Source organism: Pieris brassicae, chromosome 2 (assembly GCF_905147105.1).
Source record: "Pieris brassicae chromosome 2, ilPieBrab1.1, whole genome shotgun sequence".
Taxonomy (NCBI): domain Eukaryota; kingdom Metazoa; phylum Arthropoda; class Insecta; order Lepidoptera; family Pieridae; genus Pieris; species Pieris brassicae.
In genome coordinates, this window is record NC_059666.1 from 12,382,571 (window position 1) to 12,407,437 (window position 24,867).

At 31.4% G+C, this 24,867-nt stretch overlaps 4 protein-coding genes across 6 annotated transcripts; 3 read left to right on the forward strand and 1 right to left on the reverse strand.

The window, feature by feature from the left end:
- Nucleotides 1-202: 202 nt before the first annotated feature.
- Nucleotides 203-5,274, forward strand: LOC123720641 (WD repeat-containing protein 43). The gene is made up of 11 exons (XM_045677341.1): nt 203-377; nt 536-856; nt 1,082-1,248; nt 1,380-1,634; nt 1,899-2,049; nt 2,844-3,011; nt 3,584-3,708; nt 4,052-4,180; nt 4,474-4,596; nt 4,765-4,877; nt 5,116-5,274. The coding sequence occupies exons 1-11, from the start codon at nt 204-206 to the stop codon at nt 5,253-5,255; spliced, it is 1,866 nt and encodes a 621-aa protein (XP_045533297.1). The 5' UTR covers nt 203; the 3' UTR covers nt 5,256-5,274.
- A 193-nt stretch (nt 5,275-5,467) lies between these two features.
- Nucleotides 5,468-7,506, forward strand: LOC123720417 (regulation of enolase protein 1-like). Its single transcript, XM_045677008.1, has 3 exons — nt 5,468-5,746; nt 6,779-6,935; nt 7,092-7,506. Exons 1-3 carry the CDS (start codon nt 5,546-5,548, stop codon nt 7,334-7,336), a joined length of 603 nt encoding a protein of 200 aa, XP_045532964.1. The 5' UTR covers nt 5,468-5,545; the 3' UTR covers nt 7,337-7,506.
- A 327-nt stretch (nt 7,507-7,833) lies between these two features.
- LOC123720415 (rRNA 2'-O-methyltransferase fibrillarin) lies at nt 7,834-11,652 on the forward strand. Its single transcript, XM_045677007.1, has 8 exons — nt 7,834-7,995; nt 8,850-9,059; nt 9,553-9,628; nt 9,860-9,962; nt 10,245-10,415; nt 10,638-10,759; nt 10,937-11,060; nt 11,339-11,652. The coding sequence occupies exons 1-8, from the start codon at nt 7,983-7,985 to the stop codon at nt 11,504-11,506; spliced, it is 987 nt and encodes a 328-aa protein (XP_045532963.1). The 5' UTR covers nt 7,834-7,982; the 3' UTR covers nt 11,507-11,652.
- Nucleotides 11,653-12,124: 472 nt separating this feature from the next.
- On the reverse strand, nt 12,125-24,867 carry LOC123720312. 3 transcript variants are annotated; one of them, XM_045676867.1, is made up of 7 exons: nt 19,461-19,550; nt 19,020-19,203; nt 17,235-17,391; nt 14,046-14,541; nt 13,701-13,763; nt 13,466-13,627; nt 12,125-12,656 (listed from the first exon to the last, which is right to left on the reverse strand). In XM_045676867.1, exons 2-7 carry the CDS (start codon nt 19,021-19,023, stop codon nt 12,561-12,563), a joined length of 978 nt encoding a protein of 325 aa, XP_045532823.1. In that variant the 5' UTR covers nt 19,024-19,203; nt 19,461-19,550; the 3' UTR covers nt 12,125-12,560. The 3 variants fall into 3 exon arrangements, with proteins under 3 accessions (XP_045532823.1, XP_045532821.1, XP_045532822.1); XM_045676865.1 differs by lacking the exons at nt 19,020-19,203; nt 19,461-19,550 and adding an exon at nt 24,561-24,867; XM_045676866.1 differs by having other exon boundaries at nt 19,020-19,562.

The window sequence follows — 24,867 nt, forward strand, 5'->3', positions numbered from 1 at the left end:
TGTAAGTTTACGACCTTTAGGTTTTTAATTGTAACGTGAAATGCAAAAACTGCAACAAATGACATCCAAGTATTAACTTATTAAAAAAACGGCGTTAAATGAAACGTCGCATTTGTCAAATCTTTTGACAGCTAGTCCATAGTAAAATATACCAAATTTGTGTATCTTTAATCAAAGTCAAAATTTAAATTGTAGAATTAAAGATGGCAGAAGCCGCGTTTTCTGAAGATGGAAAATATTTTTCATTAATTACCAATGATGGTAGATTAAGAATATGGGATACAGAAACAAATGTTCTAAAACAGGAATATACTCCAGATTTCCATTTAAAAGCTTCACCGACTTGTTTACAGTGGGTAGAAGTTAATTACAGTTTGGTAAGTCAACAACACGTGGTTTTTATGTCGAAATTGAGTTTAAGTTATTCGGTTTTTTAAAATGACTGTTTACTACTCAGTTATATTTTGTTGTAGTAATTTATTTTTCAAAATTGTATTTATTTATGATGTAAACAATAACAACATAACCTTTGCAGAGTCCAAAAAAAGGCAGAAAATCTATCTCAGGACAAACTTCACAATGCGTAGCATTGGGTACAATTTACGGAAAGATACTTTTATATTCCGTGAGCCAAGCGAAAGTCGAAACTGTATTAGAAAATGAGAAACAAACAAAAAAAATACAATCCTTGGATTGGCATAGAAAATATGGTCTTTTCAGTTGCTCTGTTGATAGTCATGTTATTGAGTGGGACCTTGGAATGTCTTCAGTGAAGCACACTTACAATGTATCTATGAGGACTAAGTTAAAACAAGTCAATAAAGCTTCAGGTATTAAGATTGTGCCACACAACCAGGTGAGGATCTTGAAAGTGGTTATTTTAATTTATCTGTCGTCTAACACATCTCACTCTCTCTATTCTATCTTTTGTGTTTAATTTTTTTAATTTCAATAGCATAAACATAAAAAGTACATTAATAATTGTCATTAGTCTTACAGCCAAAACTAAACTAAACACACTCAATCACTAATTAAGATTGGATAGATCATTATAAATAAATTCACCTACTTTATCTTACAGGATTCATCAATTAAATATATTATTGTAGCCTCAGTTAAGACAAACATATGGAGATTAGAAAATTCAAATGCTACTATTGTTCAATCACTAAGCCACACTGTGTCAGATAAAGCTATATTGACTGTTACTACACTGAGAAATTCTTGCTGGCTAATAGAAGGGTCTCAGTAAGTATTTAAATCTTTTACTGAAATAAATGCAAATGTTATTTTTAAGAGATACATTTCTATATAGATAGACCTTCCTTCCTTAAGACCAAGATTCAAGAGCTTTATTATTATTATTTTTTGTTTTATAGAGAAGAGAGACTACTATCCTTCTGGGATGTAACAATTAAAGAGGAACCACTACAAAATGGTGATTCAACACCCTCAAACAAAAAACGGAAAAAAGAAATCCTCGTTACTCCAACTCCTACATATAATTTTGTTCTAGAAGATGCTCCTAAGTTTGTAGATGTTAATATCAAGTCTGAAGGTGAAGGGACAAAATTATCACTTGTTGCTGCAACCAGAAGTGGCGTTGTTCATTATTATGGACATATGCTAAATGGGTGTGTATTTTTAATATAATATGAAAAATATGTTTTATATTAATAAAGAGTTGGCATTATTAAATGATTTCCTAGACAGATTTTGCACATGATCATAAAAAAGTTCAAATAGCATTGTTTTCACTTAACACAATGAAAACATTGTTAAATTATGAAATTAATTAGCTCACATTTTGTTATGTGATGTTAGTAAACAAAGTTATTTGTTTCAACCTCCTGAGTATTGTTAAAAGATGTTGTCTAATCATTTTCACTATATTTTAGCTCAACAACAAAGCCTATTAAGCCATCAGTGACTATTCAAGTTAGTACTCCAGATGCAAGTCCGCTTCCTTTAACATGCTGTCAGCTACCCAATAATGGAGATTTATTATTGGGTTATAAAAATGGTCCTGTGCTTTTTTTTGAAAAAGTGGTATGTCTACATTTTATATATATACAGTGTAAACTCCATGTAGCTTCCCTCGATTTAATGACAAACCCTCTAAATCGTCAAAATCACTTGAGCTTGTCTTCCCTACAATGGTACACTCTACATAGCATTACGCTCATCCTCAATAACAACAATTTATTAATAAAAGTGCTTTTTAGTTGTCGAAATTAGTGAAAACTGCAGAGCTGTGTATGTTCTTATGTTGCTCTATTGTCCCGGCCCGTATTAAACTCAATTGTCGGCATCATTCATTCAAACTTTCTATGAAATCAGTTCTTTTTAAGAAAACACTTTTTTAACCTATGTATTATTATAAATTTAAAAAATTTCCGACGTTTCGCGTGCTTTACAGCGTGCGTAGTCACGGTGACTGAAGGCAAAAAGTGTTGAATGTCAAAAAGTATCACATCTGTTCTTTTGTTTCCACACTAGGATTGCTTGCACATGTAGCCAGACTTGTTAGTAAGAGTGATGAATATCTATACATCATCATATTCTTAGTTGCTCGCAAACTTTCAGATGAAGCAAAAGACGTCAGATAAAAAAATAACAACTTATATGCAATAGCATTCAAATAAGAAATGTTTTTTAAGACACAAGTCTGATCAAAACATTTCCTTTATCTAATAAAGATTTTTCTATCCAGTTAACAACACATCTTTGTAACATCAAAATGTGCACAGTCCCTTGAGTGCTATAGAGTTACATTACACTGTATATTGTCTATATTATTTATTGAATTGTCTTCTGTATTTTATATTTAAAATTATTTTCAGACACCAGATTTAAGTACAAAGACACAAATCCTTATACGTGGTGACAATGAGAAAAAGGTTCAAAAATCAAATGAGACAACAAAAGATATATCGAGTACAAATAATGATATTACATATGTGGAGCCAATGGGTGGAGTTAGCAGAAAAAGGCCGACAGCTGGCAGCACTGTAAGTAACAGTCTCACTCATAAATATAATAAATACACTTTTAAAATGTGTGCGTGTACTAGTGGACACACGTAAGAAGTGAAACTTCTTTATGACCTTATATTTCGAAAAATGATCTACACGATATGCAACTTTACAGAAATTGGTTAAATAAAGTTTAACAAAAGGCTTTAGTTATCATAGACATGAATACAAATATTTCATTTTACCTTATTACAACTAAAATTATAACAGAATTTCATTAATTATATGAGAATACTAGCATTGTTATTGTTATTATAAATTTGTGTTATTAATGGCTTCGAGTCTCTTCGAATCAACCGTTGTAGGGACAAAAAAATATGGGGCGTAACGGGAAAATGTGACGATATTTTTTTTCCAACGCCATAAAGCAGTTTTTTTTTATATTTCTAGTATCATATCAAATAACTGTAATTCAACTTTTACAGTTATAAATATATAAATCCATCACATTTGAAAATACATGCAAAGCAAATATACATTAGATTTTTCCATAATATGGAGATATTTCTACTTTTTTATTTATGTATTTTTTTATTCTTTTATTCTAGACTGAGGTAACAATGGAAGCAAGATTACAGAACCTAGCGTTAGATTTAAACAGCAGAAGCAAAGCACCAGTTAATCAGAACCTGACTAAGTTACTAATGCAGGGACTGCATTCTGATGATAAAGGGTAAATACACACAAATTTAATATTTATCGCTGTCTGAATAAATATTGAAAGGAACAAAATCTGGTGAAACATTATACCAAATTCAAATATGTTTAAGTATCAAAACTACACAATTGAAATTCAGTTCAAAATGGAATGTACCTTGGTTACATTACATGTGGTGGATCTCTGCTAGTGCTATGTTTGTGAAATGGTTTTTCTGAAAACCTGTGGCATTCTGGGATAACTAATTATTTTATTATGGTAATACAAGTTAATGCTGTGTAGGCTTCAACATGAAACCTTCACTTTTAACATTATGTAATTTATTGTACTGTGTTTGTTAAATATAGTTTTCTTGTAGGTTAATATTAACAGTGTTACAAAAAGATGACCCAGCAGTGGCCCTCAACACAATTGCATCACTGCCAGCTGAGTATGTACCTATGTTGTTAGACAGCATACTGGAGATGGCCACTAGAAAGACAAGCCAGTTAGTATTTACCCTATTTAATCTGAACCGTGTATAATATACACTATTTCATTAGTGATAACCTCATTATTAGGTTTTCTAACAGTATATAATAGCAAAACATTAACATTGTTCAAAAATTATCTTTCGCTTCTCTATACTATATCTTATAGGGATATATATTCCTACTACAGAAATGATATTTCTGTCTCTGTTTAGTTCGAATCAGCACTTGGAGCTCTATACAACAAAAAAATATTACAACTAGTCTGCTCTGTTAAAGTACATATTTTATACAATAATATTATTTACAGATGTGCGGCTGCATGTACTTGGTTGAATGCGTTAATAAAATCCCATTCGGCATTACTCCTAGCATCAATCAATGCGAGGACAGCCAACCAGATCACACAGCTATTAGCTATATTTACACACAGGTAGATTTTTCTTTTGTTAATTGATATGTTTTTAAAATATGATATATTTTAAAATAAGTCATAGGAAACTATTGTCCTATATAAATTGTTTGACTGTATGGTCAAACCCATAACCACTGGGCAATAAGCCACTTCTTTATCTGTATTTGAAAATATATTTTTTTATAGGAGGTCACATTTATGCCAGTTATTAAATTTAAAAGGAAGAATAGACCTTACAGTAGTGCAGCGTAATAAAACTAAGGATGTCTCAAATCAAGCTCCCATCTTGGATTATCAAGGTAAAGCTTTTAAATCAATTACTATATTAATCCATCATTATAATAATTACATTTGAACAAACTTTAAGTAAATAACTTATTATTGACGCAATATATTTTATTAAAAATACACAGTAAGATTTTATGCCCTTACATACATATATTTAAACCTTTGATAGTAAATTTTAGTATAAAATTGGTTAAATATAGCTATAATTCGGTAAATCATAAGTAGACTATAATTCAACATTATGTTCAGATACATCATCAGATGAAGAGATGGAAATTGAAAAAGCAGACTCCAGTGCCGATGAACAGTGGGAGGATGAGGTTGATGAAGGCGATGACGATGATGATGATGATGACGATGACGAAACTAGTGATCAATCAGAAGATTAGAAATAAATGTTATTATTTATTACTTTCTTTTATTTTGCATTTGTACTTGTATGTAAATAAAAAGATATTTTAGACAACATTCCCAAGTCAAGAATTAAATAATTGTTCTTTCATCACTTTTTATTAATAATTTGAGCAGTCGCATTTTGATCTACGGTTCTGATAGATTTCTAAGATCTGTCAGATGTCAGAATTTTCTATGACATAAAAGTACTCTTCAGTAAGAATCAGATTTCAGTGTGATAATATAGTTGGTGATAAAATCGTTTCGAGTTCAAGACTCGATAAAAATGCAGTCGGAGCAATTTAATATACTTACTTTAAATGATTTTCAATGGTTAAATGAACCAAGTAACTGGAATTTATGTGACAATGTGCTTAAAGTATCGACAGACAACAAAACAGATTTCTGGCAAGAAACTTGGTATAAATTTCATTTTAATACCGGACATTTGTATGGTATTGATATTAAAGATGATTTTACATTTCAGGTGAGTGCTAGGATTTGTTACGTAGTGTTAACGATCGAAAACGGTTCTGTTGCGTTCCTACTATTTATCTCTTGGCCGGTGTGTTTTTGATAATATACAATGTAAACGAATGTTTATCCTAGTTTAGACGCCTTAGTTTTATTTAAAGTAAAAATCAGATAATTTTATTAAATAAAGAATTATATTTTTATATATACCATTATAATTTTACTTTACAAATCATTTCATGAGTTTTTGAAGCAAATAACAATTGTTTTAATAATTTAATCCGCACAGCCAAACACGGTGGACGCATATAGTATATTTTTATGAATATTCCGCCAAATCCCAATAATGTATTTAATGGATTCTGGTCCACCGTTCGAATAAATTTTAATAATCATACGGTATATAGTATATACGTCATAAGTAAATCATCTTAAAGGTTATCTAAATTTGCACCATTTCTAGTTCTTATTATTTTAATAGATACTGTTATTGCAATTGAAACCATTACAAAATTTTGGAAAGTTTCAACAAAGTTCCACAAACAACTGAGAATGTGGGAAATGAATTATAAGAATTATCAATTAAGCATGAGGCGTGCGCGGAAATTATTTTTCAAAAGAGCTTCGCTTAGTGCTTATTTTTCACACATGACATAAGTCACTATTGCTTTGACACTGTCAATCTTATAAACATCGACAATCACAAAAGGCTGTTTGATAGAATGAAAAATAATGTCTTATTGAGTATAGTCTATACAAAACGATGTTTGAAAATGGTTACTTCCCTACATCCGTTTCAAAGTTTAACGAACTTAAAACAACCGAAGACGCATATAAGCACGTACACGAATTTATTTAAAGATAATGTAATAAAAATTAAATCGGAGTAATGGTCATGCAGCCGTAACAATGAAAAAGGGCCTGTAGTATAATAAACTCACTTGTAGTCTGTGGTATAGAGCAATAATACATTTATATAATTTTATTTAAACGCATGAAATTTATTTTAATCCCTACCGTAGTAAAGAATGTATATTAATTACAGGCCTGCATAGAAGCAGATTTTTCACAATTATATGACCAAGCCGGTCTTATGATATATCTGGATGAAAAACATTGGCTTAAAACTGGAATGGAATATAATGATGGCCAGCCAATGATTGGCAGTGTGTTAACAAATGAAGTATCTGATTGGGCGACTGGTAAGGATTTTTAGGCATTTACATGAATGTTTAATATATTTTAGAAAAACATTTTTTTCCTAATTTAACGCGGTGGATTGTAATGACCATAATAATGTCCAGATTAAAAAGGAAAAAAAACACGTACACGTTTACCATATATATTTTTTTTTGCAGGTGCTTTTACCGGAGATCCGAAAAAATTTTGGATTCGTCTCAGTAAAATTCAGGATACAGTGTGTATTAAATACTCAACTAATAAAAAATCGTGGTTACTTCTTAGATTATGCCCATTTCCCGTAAATGACACCTATTTTGTAGGTTTAATGTGTTGTACACCGCAAAGAATGGGTTTAAATGTGAAATTCAGCGATATTGTTTTAACTACACCAATGACAGATATTTTACATAGTAATTGTTAATAAAAATTATAGCTACTTCATTATTTTACTTAAATTATTGTATAAATCTACTACTTCTACTGTTATGTTCGGTAACATCTCCAGCGCCTACTTAAAGATATATCGATTTGACAGATAATACATTAATGTATTTAATTTTCTTAATTATTATGAGTTGAAAATAAAACTTATTACGGCGTTTTATTTATTAACAGTAAGAATATTGAAGGACTTTTAATGTTCTATTATTAAAGTTTTATCCGAGGCACTGTAGGTGTTTATTAAAGATACAGATATATATATAAAAGTGTTCTGTATCCGTGAGTCTAACGGAGTCTAAGGACTAATGTCGATTTAAGTTTAAATTTTTATTTTTCTATTTAAATCTTACTGATGATTTAAATTACGTTTGGTTAAAACTTAATTTATTATAGTGGTAATAAATAAAGTATAGCTTGCAACTAGGGAGATTTACCCTTTGGGGGAAAGTTAATTTTTGAGGTGACAACATTGGTCTTCTCCAAAATGGTTTCATTTCCGGCAACGGCAACAGGGCGCAGAGCGCTTGCTGCCCCATTAATTTACAAAACTCAGTTTTTATTTGATTTTAATAGATAAATAGAAGAATATCATAAAATCTTCTGTGTTAAAATATCATCGTTCCTAAATGGGGAAACCTGGTAAGTTAAACCTTTTTTACTACTTATTTTGTGAAGACGCGTGTTTAACCGCGTGGTCTATTTTCAATCGCCGCTACATCGAGACGTTTTATTATCTAAATTATCGTCATACGTATTCTTTTCTTCGACAGCTTACACATCGAATTCAAATTATCCCAAAGATTTTCTTATTTCCACCGAGTTATTTTCATTTTTTATTTTATTGTATACCAAGAGGTTATTTTAATATGTCTAACCTTACATCAGGAGGTTTTGGTTTTATTTGTACTATACGACTAGACTTGCAGGTTTAATTTTTATTTCGAATTTTATATAACATTGATATTAATATTTTAGAATAAAGTAATCTACCACGTGTGTCATCAAAATATAACCTCAAATAATCAATTCAAAACTTATCGTTTGTTAATAAATATTTATTTTAATCATATTAGCAGCATCGCAGTTACTTGGTTTTTAAAGTCAAATATAAATTTTTACAATAATTATTATAGCCATGTGCCCTCCACGCTGGACTGAAAACTATGAACATAAATCCAAGTTCTACTGGCTGTCTAGTAATTTATAGATATACATTAGTATGCATAATTAACTTATGACTTACTGGCCACTCGCCGGCCAAGTTACCGGCTCTATATAGAACCGATTTAGTTGTTAATTTAGTTTCTGATTTGTTAAGGCTTATTAAGGAACATGCAGACCATATACGAGTCTTTAACTACTGACAACAGTTCTTCAGTTATATCTATTGTGTGAATCTTCCTTTAATTTGTACTTGATCACATTGCAGCCATACTGTCATTCTAAAAAATTATGATCCCAAACAGCCATATACAATCTGTTTATGTTTTTAGAGTTCAACAACTCCCGAGGCGGCGGCGGTGGTGGCGGTGGTTTTAGAGGCCGAGGGGGTGGAGGGGGTCGTGGAGGCTTTGGAGGCAGAGGTGGGGGCCGCGGCGGCGGAGGAGGTGGAAGAGGAGGCTTCGGAGGAGGCGGCGGGGGCAAGTTTGAAAAGAGAGGAGGTGGAGGGGGCAGGGGATTTGGAGGCAGAGGAGGTGGAGGAGGTAAGTTATTAGATGTTCAATATCATAGAATTACTACAGCTATGGAAAAACTGCCATGTAACCATGTTATATTAAGTCTAAAATATACTGAAGTTATATTTCCCATAACTGTTCTCATGAAGACAGGCTTATAAATCTGATGTAATCTAATATGTACCCTGTAATGAATAGTTAACCCACATTGTTCTGCAAATAAATTCAATAAATTTCTGGTGAATGACAAGAAAATATAGGTTTGACTGACTTCTAGAAAATTAATTTTCTATTAGAAAACAGGACCTCTCATTTGACTTAAGATTACATGTTAATATAAGATTTATGAAGGCAGTAAAAGTAATATTATGTTAGATATTAAATGATGATAGTCTGGTCCCTCTAATCTTGACCTATTCATGAAGACTATGATACCACATACCCACTTCTGATTGTTCATCTTTATAATACATGTATAAAATAATAGCAGACAAAATGTTAACATTATATTTTTTATTAGGCCGGGGTGGACGAGGTGGTCCTGCTAGACGTGGAGGCTTCCAAGGAGGCAAACAAGTTTTTGTTGAACCTCACAGGTTTGTATTTCAATTCATAATCAAACAATAAATCTTATCATTTTGAATCAAGGCTGTTTTATAAAACCCTCAAAATTAAATTGAAAAACAATTATATGATGCTACTCAATATAACTTTCGTTCTTCTGAAAGCAAATGCTTGAAGCCAACCTACTTTACTGACAGAAAAATTTATAGATATATGAAACTTTAACTGTGTTCAAAATCAATAAAAATTTATACCTATTTTAGACACAATGGAGTGTTTGTAGCCAGAGGCAAAGAAGATGCACTTGTTACAAAGAATTTAGTACCTGGATCAGAAGTATATGGAGAAAAAAGAATATCAGTGGAGGTTTGTCACCATTTCAGTTAGTTTATTTTACAATTCTAGGAATTTGTATGTGAAGCAAGTAACAATGGCTGTTATTAATTATTTAAAAAAGCATGTTTCATCTTGCCGGTGACGAAAACAAATTAGGAATATATTTTATACAAAATGATGATCGTGGTCCCTCTAATCTTGACCTATTCGTGAAGACTATATCCACATACCCACTTCTGATTGACATAATACTCCAATATAACCCAATTTATCCTTAACAAGATAGTTAATCTCATCAATTTAAAATTTTAGGAAAATGGTGAAAAAATTGAATACAGAGTATGGAATCCCTTCAGATCAAAGTTGGCTGCTGCTATAATGGGTGGAGTAGATGGAATACACATAATGCCTGGGAAACGCGTGTTATATTTGGGAGCAGCAAGTGGTACTACAGTTAGTCATGTGTCTGATATTGTTGGGCCGGTAAGATTGCTATTCTGCAATTTCAAACTGAACTTAACTACTAATATTTCACGCCAAATAACTTAACTAATAATCAGTATTTAACTTAAATTTATTTAGTCACACTTAGTTTTACCTTATAAACCGTTACGCTTTTAAATTCATGAACAAAATCATCTAGATAGAGAATAGGAAATTAAAAATAACAGATCTGTTAAAAATAAAATTACATTTTTGTTATAGGAAGGCTTAGTATATGCAGTAGAGTTCTCACACAGATCGGGAAGAGATCTAATCAATGTAGCCAAAAAGAGGACAAATATTATTCCAATAATAGAAGATGCCAGACATCCACTCAAATATAGGTATGATTTCTATGCTTTCACAAAAAAATAAAATGTTTTATGAATATTTTATGATGAAACACAATGATCTAAACTTGTTATGTTGAGATAAATTTTGAACTCTCTCTCTGAAGCAATTTTTCCTCAAGTTTTAATAAATTGCATTAAATTGTAACTACAACAGCAAATCTTTTTCAGAATGCTAGTTGGCATGGTCGATGTCATATTTGCTGATGTGGCACAACCTGACCAGGCCAGAATTGTTAGTCTCAATGCTCAACATTTTTTGAAAAATGGTGGACATTTTGTAATTTCTATTAAGGTAAGTTTTGAAAGTGTAGTCTGATATGACTTGTTAGTAACCTTTTTACTATACTTAAGGTCGTTACTTAATCTTATCTCTTAAGTTTCAAATTTGATTACAAAAAGTGTAAACTAAAGTATTTTTAGAAGACTTAATTTAATATGTATTGCAATAACTAAAGTTCAGTTTCAGATTTCACTTTAGGTTTTAGTTGTTTAAAATTATTAGTCTAAGGCTAGTTAAATTCTTGAATAAAAGGTCTTATCACGGTTTAATCATAATAATTGTATTTTCAGGCTTCCTGTATAGATTCAACGGCGCAACCGGAAGCAGTATTCGCGGCGGAAGTCAAACGACTCACAGCTGAAAAGTTAAAACCTCAAGAACAACTTACGCTAGAACCATACGAAAGAGACCACGCAGTCGTCACTGGAATATTTAGACCACCGCCGAAAACAAAATAAATACATTATTGAAATTTTAAGACAGGCGACCGTAATGGTTGATTGGGAAATATTAACAAGTTTCAATTTATGACCAATAGTTAAGTGCCTAATATTTTTAAGTTAGGTTAAGTAACGAGAAGAAGAATAAATGATGAGAATGTAAAGTTTTGTTTAATTTAAAAAGGTCTTGTTTATGGATATATATATATATATATATATATATTTTTTTTTAATGCAGATCTAATATTTAGAATTGTCTTCCAAAAGATAAATAAGACTAAAAATTTTAAGTAACGATTACTGTATGTAGTAATACAGTAATCGTTACTGTATTACTACATACAGTAATCGTTATTGGATTCATCGAGATGCCACCGTTGTATTAAAGCTTAGAATTTACCTTATTTGCAATACAACATTCTCCAAAATGTATCTGAAGTGTGCTCGGAAGTTACTTACAGGACATACAGGTTACACCACGCATTTCTTTAGGTTATGTATTAGTATTGATAAATAATATTGAAAGGTCTTTGTAGTGTGTTAAATTTACTAGGTTATGGCAAAAACATTATACCACTAAAATATTACATATACTTACCATACATTGATTCTGAGCTTAGCTCTAATAACACAAAATACATGAAAATATCTTTATTTAATTCAAAATCACATTCAACATATATGTCAATTGTCAAACACGGAATGTATGTATATTATTTAATTTCAGTATAAAATTACTCCCCACCTCGCAATCTTTTAAATAGATCCTCTCAAAATACTGCCAATTCGTAATAAATTCTTTTCTAACTAACTTAAAACTAAACCAGAAATGCTTTTAACAACACTTGCTAAAAACGTATACAAACCAAACATACTAAATTATCACATACATTTCTAATACTATGTAAATGTAGGAAAATAAGGCAAATATAAACGAACAATGCGGGTAAATTCCGGTATTTCAATGGTAACAAACTACATCCGAGAAATAACCATTGCCAAAAAATAACGATACGTAAAATTAATTTTCTATAATCTATAATTATTTATACTAACACCTATAACTACGGGACTAAGTGTAAAAATTTGGTTCCATACTTTCAGACGGTTCCGTTTTAACAGATACTTGCATGTCGGTCTCTGGCTTTGATCGTTCCAAATTATACATCTGTAACAAAGTGACAATTTGACCTTTGTGAATAATTTTGTATAAGATACTTGGGTAAATTTGTCGAATCGTGGCTCCTGTTATAATGTAGTGACACGCATGCTCTTGAACCCCATAGCAATGAATTACAATCTAATCTAATGTAATTCACTGGGAACTGAGACAATATCATTTACATCATATAAGTTTTTTTTTTATTATTTAAGGGGTCCAAAATTATGTGCCTCCTCAATATTACTACATACAATTCGTAAAGAATGATAGAACAAAAAAAAATTGAGCTGTTTTAAGGTAGTGTTGTGGTCTCACAAATTTACCGATACTTGCAGTGCTCTGTGGACCTTTAAAGATCAGAATTTTGCCAATATTATTGTAGTAAACTATACAAATTGTATAGAAGCGCTGTACAAGTTTTAAGTGCTACTGGTTTGAGAAGTATTCGCATACGAATACTTGGGAAAACTAATGTAAGGTTAGTCATTAAGTGATGTGGTGCAGTAAACTTTTTTATGTGAAAACACCGTCGAAAGATTAATAAATTGCTCAGCATACAATTACACAAGTTCACATATATAAAACAGCCTAAAATTAACTAAATTCATTAAATTAACAATTGAAACAGATACATAAATGTGTCCTAAGCACTAAAAGCGCGCAACAAATCTACCCGTCTCATCGCGTTTCAAACACAATTTGGGGATTTCCTGACAAAATACATTTGCCCCATTTGGGGATTTCATGTCAAAATACCTTTGCCCCATTTGGGGATTTCGTAACAAAATACAAATGCCCCATATTCTTCAAAATACCTTCATAAACAGTGGAGTGGACAATTGCGCGACACTTGTGGCTTTACTTAAGGAATCTTCATCTGGGTGTAGGTTTACTTCAATGGGGGACACTTTCAGTTTAGGAAACGATTTCTGCTTCTTTGGACGATCTTCGTCTGAATCTGATGGCGGAGGTCGGATCTGAAATGTTAAAATAAATGAGAATGTCTACTTTAACAGAATATTTAAACTAAGTTTTATTTATAATAACTACCTTCCTGGGACGACCTGGCCCCCTCCGTTTCGGCGGAACAGGTAATGGTGACGGAGATCTTAACTGAAAATAAAAAAGATATGTTCGAATAAATGTGGAAGGTTATATTAACATAATTTCTCCTCTTATTTGACCTCAAATTTAAATTAAGATAATAACAAAACCGGGAACACACGTATTCCTGTTTTCTGTGTTGAGAAACCAGGAATCTCAGGAGGTTTTAAATATCTTAAAAATGTACATCTAATATTAATACTACATTAATAATAATTTTGTTATAGTACCGTCAACAGAAAACAAAGCCGTTTGCCAAAAAGTGGGAAAAATTTAATTTTAAACACTTACCCTCCGTTTCCGTACAGGTCGACTTCCATCCGCCGACCTGGTGGTCATAGAAAGTGTTGATTCCGTCTTGTTACCCTCTTCCTTCAGCAGTCCATTTTTGAAAAAGCCATCTTCCGCCATCTTTAACGCTTCCAGACAGTTATTGCCCTGCAACGCGAATCTTATAATCTTCAATACCTCTATTCTGCATAAGAGCCTCGTGTCATCGTCCATTTTTTTAAATAATGGCAACAAAGAGTTCATAAACATCTTATCATCATTGAAATGATCCTCTGGGAGAATGTTGTTCCCGTCATTTTTCATTTCCTGCCTTCTGTCATTGTCTAGCACAGTCTGGTTGCACTTGTCCTGTGTTTCTGGCACGTCTGGTTTGGTTTTCAGATCGAGCGGTTTGTCTATTTCTGTTTTGATGCGAATATCTTCTGGGGCCGGATGTTGGGGCGAATTTGATATTTCCGAGAACGACTCGTATTTATCTTGAGAATATCTTGGTTTTCTGAAAATAAACTTATTATTAATAAATTAGGAGACGAAAAAGTACCATTTCTCAAATTTTATGGTAAAAAAATTGCAGAGACCGTTGGAACTCAGATATCAGAAATATTGTTAATTTAATATTGTTTTTTCTTAATAGAACACGGGGCAAACGGGGAGGAGGCTCACCTGATGTTAAGTGATAAGCCCATGGATACTCTCAATGCCAGACTGATCGCGAGTGCGTTGCCGGCCTTTTAAATCAGCTTGTTTTATATCTGAGTTCTAGTTACCCTACACAGAGGCTCTCGCTAGTGTGGTGTTAATTAAATTTTGTCACAAACATATTTCTGTCATGAAAAAAGTTTGTTTATTACATAATAATAACTTTATTCATTATGTTAGTAATCTAAAGTATTCATTTGTCTGCTTTCATCACAGCGTAAATCAAATTTAACAAGTCTGTCTGTAAAAGACCGAGTTTTTTTTAAATTTAACTACTTTTAATTAAGGAGGTTAATATGTAATTTACCGTAAAAAATTTAATATATAAAAAAAGAATTGAAACATTATTGATTTAATCTTAAAGCAAAAAAGTTAAGAATGTATGTATCAGTAAAACTGTAATAATTTACGGAGTTTGAATCAAGTTACACATGTTAAATGTAGCACGCTATTAATACAGCTGGTCGAATTATTTGTGATATTAAATGACCTATTTAAGAATTTAGCAAGAAAGACGTAACTTCTCTCCTAATTTTCGAGCGGAAGATTCTTCGAAGAATCTTTGGTCCTGTTTGGGACAACGGCGTTTGGCGTATTCGCTACAATGAGGAACTTTATAACATCCTAGACGACGCCAACCTCGTCCAATTCACAAAGTGCAACGGGCTCAAGTGGCTGGGACATCTGCACAGAACCCCAAGGTCCTTACTAAACTCACAACCCGGTGGCAAGAGAAAACCCGGTAGACCGGGGCTATGTTGGTGGGATGGAGTTGTGAAGGACCTCGAAACAATAGGGGTACGCAATTGGAAACAGCTTCCTGTTCTTCCTGTACTCTGGATAGATTGCGAAAGCGAAGTGTACTTGAGGAGAAGGCCCACAAGGGTCTGTATAGCCAATGATGATGATGATGATTTAAGAATTACTAGGCCTTATTGTAATGTTTGATCAATTTTTACATTTGAAAAAATCAAATTAAGCTATATAAAATAAATCTAATTTTAAACACGCATACACCACACACCGAAAACGAAAGTGGAGATGGACGGGTCATATGAGGGAAAGGAAGAAAACATGGAACAAAATCGTAACGGAGTGGTATCCATGTAAGAGAGGCAGACAGATAAGACGTTAGGAGGACTATATAAAAAATGTAGCGGTCGAACCGCTAGAGAACGCCTAGATTGGAAAAATTTAGAAGGGGCCTGCATCGAAGGACAAGCTGTACATAAATAAATTACCATTTACCTATAGACAATAAATATTATATTAATTTAGGCATATTTACTTTATATCTATCATTAAGCTTAAAAGCAATAGAGGCTTTATATTTATTTATTGAAGTGAAATTTGTCCCTACCACGGTTGATTCAATGGCTTTCCATTAATAACAAAATATATATATATATATAGCAATAACAATAATAGTAATAATTCTATTACAATTAATGAAATTCTATTAAATAATCTTAGTAGTAATAAGGTCAAAATGAAATAATTGTATTATTTGTATTCATGTCTATGATAGTAAAAGCCGTTTGTTAAACTTTATCTTATTTAACCAATTTCTGTAAAGTTGCATATAGTAGATCATTTTTGGAAAAATAAAGTCATAAAGAAGTTTCTTACGTCTGTACACTAGTCTACGCAAACATTTTTATATGTGTTTAAACTTACAACCATTGCATTACGATACATATACAGGACCTATTTGTACTAGTGATTATAGCTTGATACACAAATTGGAATATGGTCTGAAAGTCTTTAAAACTGTATAATTTAATAATGACTAAGTGAGGAGTGACTCACGTCGTATCTTCTTATAAGGATGTAGATGGGCCAGTTCGATGTCATAAATTAATTTAACGATAGTTTTGACACTCGAGAGTATATTGGGCTAATGGTGTTTAAAAAATCGTCTCTTATTTATATTACGAGAAACATACAATATAAAATACATTTTATGTTAAGTAAATTATAGTTTAATTAAATAATACTATATATCTTTAAACCATCTTTTCTGCGACATAATTATTACAATTCAACAATAACTACTGAAGTTCTGAACGACAGTTAAATTTAAATAAAACACATCATTGTCACAATTTGCTAAATAAAATATATGGAAACCAAACTTAATTGTATTAAATGCAATTAGAAATCTTATAATAATAATAATATATTTGCAAGAACATACTGGCACACATAATGGCAAAACATTTTGTCTTACAAGGTAGAATAGAAGATACAATTTCATTAGGAGTCATATCTAATATAGTCAAATCTTATATTATTACACTTATATTAGTACATCAAAAACTACAACATCACAGTATTAAAATATATTATTGCGTTATCAAATAAATATTCATTATAATGTGTCACGCAAAAAACTCTAGTAGGAAGATCTTTCAATGTTTTTGGTAAGTTAATATAAACCTATATTCTTAAATTTCTTAGCAATTTGTTTCAGCGCCATCTGTAACTTACTTGTTTTGCAAAGCTCGTAGTAGGAATGACATTTGTCTATGGTATTGGAAACGTCGGCTTCCGGGCGCACATTGTTCCGGCGGAGGGCATTTGCCTTGTCGATACGCTTTCGTATATGAATCCCGGATCGATCGCCATCTTTTTTGCACCTCTTTACCTGAAAATAATTGGGTAAAATTAAAATAATAAAATGCCGAGCTCTTGGAAAAGCCCTCGCCCTAAAAATAGATAGTGTACTAGGCAGGTGAAATTAGTCGATATAACGTAATATTGTTTTGTGTAAATAAAAGGGTACAACATCAAATTCGTGATAGAAATTATATTAATAAAATATACATTAATCTTTGTCTATAACCGTAGGCAGCAAGAGCGCTTTTATTGCCAGTCTCTTCCGTTCTACACCCTTGATTTGAAAACTGGCAGTAAATGTAAAATTAGAAGTATTTCATGTATATTTCTTTTTTATTGACGTTCATAAGTGTACATTGTGTTACCTATATGAATAAATGATTTTTGACTTTGACTTTGAGCGTATCAATTCGCGTATAAACTTTTATTTTAATTTGCCGTCCAAAAACTAATATGCTTTAATTCTATTGCTGATACAATACATACTCCAGCAAATTATGGGGGCAGGTGCCCAAGACATCCAGATATAAAACAAGGGTATACATAAGTACTGTTTATTCAACATAAACTGAAAGTAAGTACCGCTGAACGAAAAAGTAGAAAATCTATGTAATATTACTCGTTAGTTATAAATATTAAGATATAATTTATATCATATCATTTTATTTCTATACTTTTATTTTGTTATTTTGTGTTGTGTAATTGTTAATAGGTGCAAACAAATTAATTGTATATATGTAAACGTGTATCCGCACAACGTAACGGCAACGCACTCGCGAGCCCTCTAACATTAAGTGTCCGGGCGGCGGTATCACTTAACATCAGATGAGCCAGTTTGGCCCCGTTCTAAAAATAATAAAAAAAATATTATTTCATTCTTGTAATGAAAATGTTACAAGTTATAAATACTAGAGAAATATTTCGTCTCTTTCTAAAGCATGAGAGTGATAAGGACAAACTTTCAATAGCTAATTCAGTCTTATTCAGTCTTAGTACGTTATATGAGAGATTTAAAAAGGTTTAATAATATACATATATTCTTGGCCGCACTTCATCGAGTCATCTCACATGGTATATTAACTAATTAAATTAAAAACAAAATGTAATGTCCCATAATTGGACTAATTAGTAGATTTTACATATCTCTTAATTTACGATTCTGAATACGGTTTTTAATATGACTAACTCAAGTCAACAAACAAAGTTATAATTTTCCTCAACAATTTATGAAGACATCAAAAAAACCAAATACTTATTTAAAATATAAGAACTTGAAATGAACAGGAAAATAATTGTATATCCTATGTTAAAATGTTTTAATTGTGATATTAATATCTTCGCATGCGTAATACGTATTACATATTATCAAAATCGATTCAACAGTTTCAACGTGAATTTATTAAAGTTTCATTAAACGGCAATGGACTTGTAATTAATGTAAAAATATAATTATAACATGTTTACTGTTTCTCGGCCATCTACTGTAATTTATATTAAACAATGAACACAATTGAACACACACAACACAACGTATAACTTTAAAACTTATTCACGGTGTTAATTTCATTACAATTGTTATTCGATAATCTAGTACAAATGTCCTTGAAACAAGTACTGGTTGCCTTGTTTTAAACATGCCGTGTAAAAAATACCTACCCATTGGCGAGAGGCGACCTCAAATTCCCACTCTGCTGGTTTTATCACAAATATAATACAATTAATTAATAACAATTTACATTTAACTGCATAAACAATTACGAGCAAAAAAACTATGGTAGCTTTGCGTTGCTGTCAAAATCTCTTATTTTCAACACAGAAACTCGTTTCATTTGCAAAAAAACTTTTATAGGTGGAACAAAAGAATAAAATAATTATACTTATTATGATAATAAGTGTTATTACAGATAATATATTCAAACTTAAATGAAATCCTTAAAAACAACCAAACAGACTAAACACGTCCTAAAATAATTTGTAATAAAAGAAAACGTAATGAGGTCAAATACAATCTTTGTTATAAAATGCGAACGCGAACGATAAAATTCAAATACTAATTGATTTTAAAATGAACTAAAATTAAAAATGCATCACTCAAACCACAGAGAAAATAGTTTATGTGTTTTTTGAAAATAGAACACTTAACATCACAGATTTTATTTGTGGCCTACAATTGCACTAAAATATATAATAAATAACGATATTGTATACTCTACGTAACTAACAAGCGACTCGAGGCGCGGTTGACGCGCGAATGAGAGGCTTCACATTTCCCCTATAGCGCGCATTTCTAGGTATTAAATACTGAGTTATTAATAGATATTATATTGGCTCTAGAAGAAATGTTATTACTTCATTGAATTAATTTAACATTTATTTCTTTTGACTTTTAATATTGATTAGTAAATAAACGACCTCTAAGTTAACACGCTAAAAAGGCAGAGAAGAAAATCTATACAGACAACAATGTGAGTTGCGTTTTAAACGATTTTATATTTAAATTACTCGTCATATTTCGCAACCAGTTGTATATACATAATAAAAATAAAGCATATACATGGTATAACTTCTTGGTATATGTTTATTTACAAACGTGATTATATTATATTAGGACACATGACGAAATAGCTTTAATATCTAAGTTTCGCAATTAACAAAATAAATAATTTTATTCTACAGTTTTTCTAAGAGATAAGTTAGATAAGTAAGATAAGAAGTTGTTCTAGAAACGGGATAATTATTTTAATTTTAGTTTCTTCTGCAATTTAAAGCACTAGAATAAATTAGAATTATTATTTTAAAATATTTACAATTAGATTTTAACTACGGCAGGTGTCACTGACCACTATAAAACAGATGCTGACCATAACCGAAACAGATTTAAAAAAAAACTGTATTAGGGTTAATGCAAACCGTTTATCACCTGCATAATGTTCTACTGATAATGTATACTGTAAGATATTTTCGATAATGTATAAATTATGTGATCTAGTATAAAGTATAGAATATAAAAATAATTCCGTCTAATTGCACTCTTTTAACTGAAGTTCTCTTTCTGTCAACTTGAGTTTACGGTGTGATGAAGAGAGACAGATAAGAATTTAGTTTAAGGGTTTTCAAGTTGCCATAGTCTATTTCGTTATTTTAATAAGGTAAGGAAGACACACGATCCCACTAACCAAGTTAGCTTTAAAAATAATATTTTAAATTGGTAAAAAAGTAGAATGCATTATACCAATGCGAGCTCCGAAGAATTTTACCAAAGTTTAATTAACAATGAAATGAAAACAATAGTTGACCGTTAGTTTAGTAACCTGAGTATGTACAGTAAATGAGAGAGATGACTATATTTATCTGTACGCTGACGCAGCAAGTAGTCGAGTTACAGTTTAATAAGAATTAATGGGAAAGGAATATAAGCTTAGTGAATATAACGAAGTCACATCCTTCTTGCATATAATTTTTAAACTACGAATTCTGATTTTAGTCATAAACAAAAGTGTCAAAAGGCATACATAATAATCTTTTAGATAGACAAAAACAAAATCGATTACCGCCGCTTAGATTTGTACGGTTAGATGCGCTGTTGTTTCATAAGATTTTTTGTTTGATATGTAGTAGATATACATAAGTATAGGATTGTAGGACAAGTATAACTAACAACAATTTAATTTGTAATAGTATAATATAAAAATAGAATAGAATGTACGATTAGTATTTTACCAAGCTTACAGAAAAAAAATCTTCTTTTAATTTTAATTACCAAACGAAGCGTATTGTTTGGCTTCAATGACTTTGTGGTAATAGAGTGAAAGCGTTTTATAATCTGTATGTAATTATTTATCTGTCCTGTACCACGAATGTTTTTTATTAAAAATCATTCAAACACAAGCTCGTTGCCTTGAAATAATTAATAACTAGCGAAGAAGAACTCATTTCAATAAGTGAAGTTAATCTATAACGCTCACGTCAAATACGGTACTAATAACGTATGATGCACGTGTATCCTGTACCAGCCACAGTAGCCTAATCACTAATGTTAATCTATAACTTACATAACGAATGGTCCATCGCCAGTTTGTATTGCTTTAAGAGCCACGATACATCCAGTACCAGTTCGAAGAAGAATTAGGAAGTCAGGTATAAGAGAAACAATCGCAAATATGTTTGAAACGGTCATTCGTCATGAGTGAAATTATGTAGAATAGCAACCCCAGTTGTTAAAAAACACAACGAACAATTCAAGAACTTGTTAACTTCTTAACATTATTTGGGTAATCATTAAGTGGCTTTAGTTAAAACCACTATAAAATGCACTATGGAAATACCAATACTATGAATACCTAGATATCTTATCGCTCGAGTGACGAATTGATTACCGAATTTCCGCAAAATTTAAATCAGGTTTTGTAGACCGGCTTCGTGAACAAAAAATACCTTCAACCTACTTGACTCGACACTTGCAGCCCTAATTACGAGATTGCCCTTTAAGTCAATAAAATTTTATACGTAATATACAGAATATTGTTTGTGGTTTTACATGTGAATATGTAATTACGTGAGCGTGGTGAGGAATGGCATACCAATTACCAAATTCATAACAATAACCACACACTATCATAAACATTACTTTTCTGTAAAAAGAAAAATAATTCAATTGAGAATTAATAATAAATTAATGAAGTATGTTAATAGTTAAGTGTTAACCAATGAATTATTGTAATCTACTTTAATAGTTACTACCACTCTATAATACAAGGTCAATTACCTTGGTTTTAATAAAAAAAAAGGCCTAACCAGTTTTGTTTTTAGCGTATGATCAATTAAATGAAAATGTATGTAAAACGCCGCCATTTTGTCATCACAAGTTTGCACGTCGCGTCTAATTCATGCACACGGCGCGAAGCGGATTGACGCGCGGATATCAATCCTCTACAGTCTATACCTACTCTTTAATAGAAAAACAAATACAAAATATGTACGGTAAAAAATAATACGTATTTAATTGTGATAATAACTAAGTTAATAAAATATATCACTTAGCGTAAGCGTAAGAAATAGGTTTTTTATTTATAACTTTAAATTAGCACGTACAAACATTTGTTTTAAAAACAAAGTCTTGCTTATTTTAATTAAAAACTTCAAATTTAATCATTAGATTAGATATAGTTTGATACCACAAAGTAGAAAATAAATCGTATTATGGTAAAACGTCTAAATTGAAACAGCGCTATCATTGAATTACTTACTAGGCCGCAACACCTCCATAAAGCAACTTCAAGTTTTTACGAAGTTCATGCGGACAATATATACAATGCTCGTTTTCAGTACTTCCATTAAAATATAAAACATATAAATAATCAATGGTTGTTGAACACTTAAACTTATGATATCGGGACGGTGCGGCCCCTTGCGATTGAGTCACGAATGCCGCATATACACCAATACATTAACTCATGTAAATTAGACCGTATTATTTTAATGTTTGAAATACATTGCTGCGCGCGCTCTCCAAATATTCTCCACAAATGCTTAAAACCTGCAATGGTTGGTTATAATTGTTATATTTTGCTTGGGGCCGTACATTGGTTAACATGGCTTTAGTAGTTTTTTGTTAAGAATTCATAGTGATATGAAAATACCGACTTATGTTGCTAAGCTATTGGTTTTCATTGTTCAAAACACTACAGATATTATTTTTCGTAAATTACAGAACATAAACGCTTGTCTGATTTTTTTGTTGATTCAGTCAGTTACGCAACACCCAACAAGAATTTAAAGTTTATGCTCGACCCAGTATTTTTGAATTATAAAAATAATGCGTTAATTTTTATGACGTATATTTTTGAGACACTTATTGAAATGCACAAAAGAACATCTAATATAATTCCGTAAAACTTAAATGTAATTAGATGTTAAGTACTTGCTTTAAAACTATTGTGCAATGTTTTGGTATATAAAAAAATTATGTACAAGTAAACAGAACTGACCGCTAATAAATTTACAGTGTTACATAATAGGTAACATATCTAAGTTGGCAAGAAAACATGGTTATCAAAATAATATAGATAACAAAGATTTGCATATTTCGGAGGCAGGCACTCTTCTTTTCGCATTAAAAGTAGAAACTGACAATTACAAATTACAATTTCAAATTAAATACAAGATCACGTCAAAGAAGGCTAAAAAGTAAAAACGAAACAAAAAATATGACGCAACAACAGATTAGTTACTTTGGAGAAATCTGTAGAAACCACGAAATCTGATTCATATTTGAAATTCTATTTTCAAAATCTACTTACTCCTCAGAACAAATTCATATTTTAATATTTTCAATTTAGTTGAGTATATTAAATGAAGTCACCTTTACATACTGTCATTTACCAGAACGTTTTTGTGTCCATATAAAGTGGGTTTAAGAGACATTTATACTATTTTTAGAAATTTATTTATATATAGTTTAAATAAATGCTTAAAAATCTTATATCGCTTATATAACAATCACATCGTTCCACAAATAATTTAAAAAAATGTTAGCTGACTATAAATAGTAATTTTAAAATAAATTGTGTAAAAATATTTAAACATTCACCTACTCGAGCCGACGCACGTATATTGCAATCTTATAATAACCTAACAGGTAATTCATGTGAATTGATTTTAATTTATTTTATTGCTTCGCCATTTTCAAGTATAAGTATAAGGATAAAATTGAATTTCCTTTTTTTATTCGTACAGGTAATTAAAGATTAATAATGCGTAATTATAATCGATTAAATTTGACTATTCATTTTTCTAACGCTTAAAAAATTAATGAACAAATAATTAATTTAATAAAAAAGATAAACTAGTCAAATTACTGCAAGATGACGCCCTACCGCAAGATAGCGACCATATTGTTATGTATGTTACTTATCGCCCGATAAACAACTTATGGGCTGTCAGTACAAAAATAGGTGCAGCAAAAATTACGCAAGCAATATTTAGAATTTATACAACAAAATGGCCGCTATTAAAAATTTCATAAAGTGCAAACACTCCGGTTTACACGTTAATTCGAATCTACGTTTCGAAAGCATTGAACAAAGAGCACGCAGCGCGAACGCGACAATTGCAAGCCGACCGGTTGATGTAGACGTGTATAGCCGCACGCGCTTCCAACTAACGCATACATCCTCAAATACACTAGATAGCACATACCGGCCGCTAGCTTCTCAATCTCTGGCAGCGTAGACCAACCCGGCACGACACTGTCGCAAACTTCCTCCCAGCACCGCAATTTTTCAGCTCTATCCCCATAATTCGAGTGATTCGTGTCGAATAGACAAGGCCGTTTCTGCACTTCGGAAACGATAGAGCAACTTTTTATGCCCCCATCCCCGTCCTTCGTCCGGACCATTTTAAAAAAATATTAATTTTAAATTTCGAACGCGTTTGATTTAGTTGCGTCAGTCGCGATGTGTATTGCACGCGATGCGAGCGTCCAAATGCCCGCGTGAAACTGGCG

Excerpts from the sequence above, each read along its gene's own strand:
- LOC123720415 (XM_045677007.1), top strand. Across the intron at positions 9,963-10,244 it reads AAAAAAGAATATCAGTGGAG|GAAAATGGTGAAAAAATTGA; the intron begins GTTTGTCACCAT and ends TTAAAATTTTAG. Across the intron at positions 10,760-10,936 it reads AGACATCCACTCAAATATAG|AATGCTAGTTGGCATGGTCG; the intron begins GTATGATTTCTA and ends AATCTTTTTCAG.
- LOC123720312 (XM_045676865.1), bottom strand. The coding sequence starts at position 24,759 with ATGGTCCGGACGAAGGACGGGGATGGGGGCATAAAAAGTTGCTCTATC. Across the intron at positions 17,392-24,560 it reads GATTGAGAAGCTAGCGGCCG|GTAAAGAGGTGCAAAAAAGA; the intron begins GTATGTGCTATC and ends AATTATTTTCAG. Across the intron at positions 14,542-17,234 it reads CTACGAGCTTTGCAAAACAA|AAAACCAAGATATTCTCAAG; the intron begins GTAAGTTACAGA and ends GTTTATTTTCAG.
- LOC123720417 (XM_045677008.1), top strand. The coding sequence starts at position 5,546 with ATGCAGTCGGAGCAATTTAATATACTTACTTTAAATGATTTTCAATGG. Across the intron at positions 5,747-6,778 it reads AAGATGATTTTACATTTCAG|GCCTGCATAGAAGCAGATTT; the intron begins GTGAGTGCTAGG and ends TATTAATTACAG. Across the intron at positions 6,936-7,091 it reads AGTATCTGATTGGGCGACTG|GTGCTTTTACCGGAGATCCG; the intron begins GTAAGGATTTTT and ends TTTTTTTTGCAG.
- LOC123720641 (XM_045677341.1), top strand. The coding sequence starts at position 204 with ATGGCAGAAGCCGCGTTTTCTGAAGATGGAAAATATTTTTCATTAATT. Across the intron at positions 1,249-1,379 it reads TGGCTAATAGAAGGGTCTCA|AGAAGAGAGACTACTATCCT; the intron begins GTAAGTATTTAA and ends TTTGTTTTATAG. Across the intron at positions 4,181-4,473 it reads GCCACTAGAAAGACAAGCCA|ATGTGCGGCTGCATGTACTT; the intron begins GTTAGTATTTAC and ends TATTATTTACAG.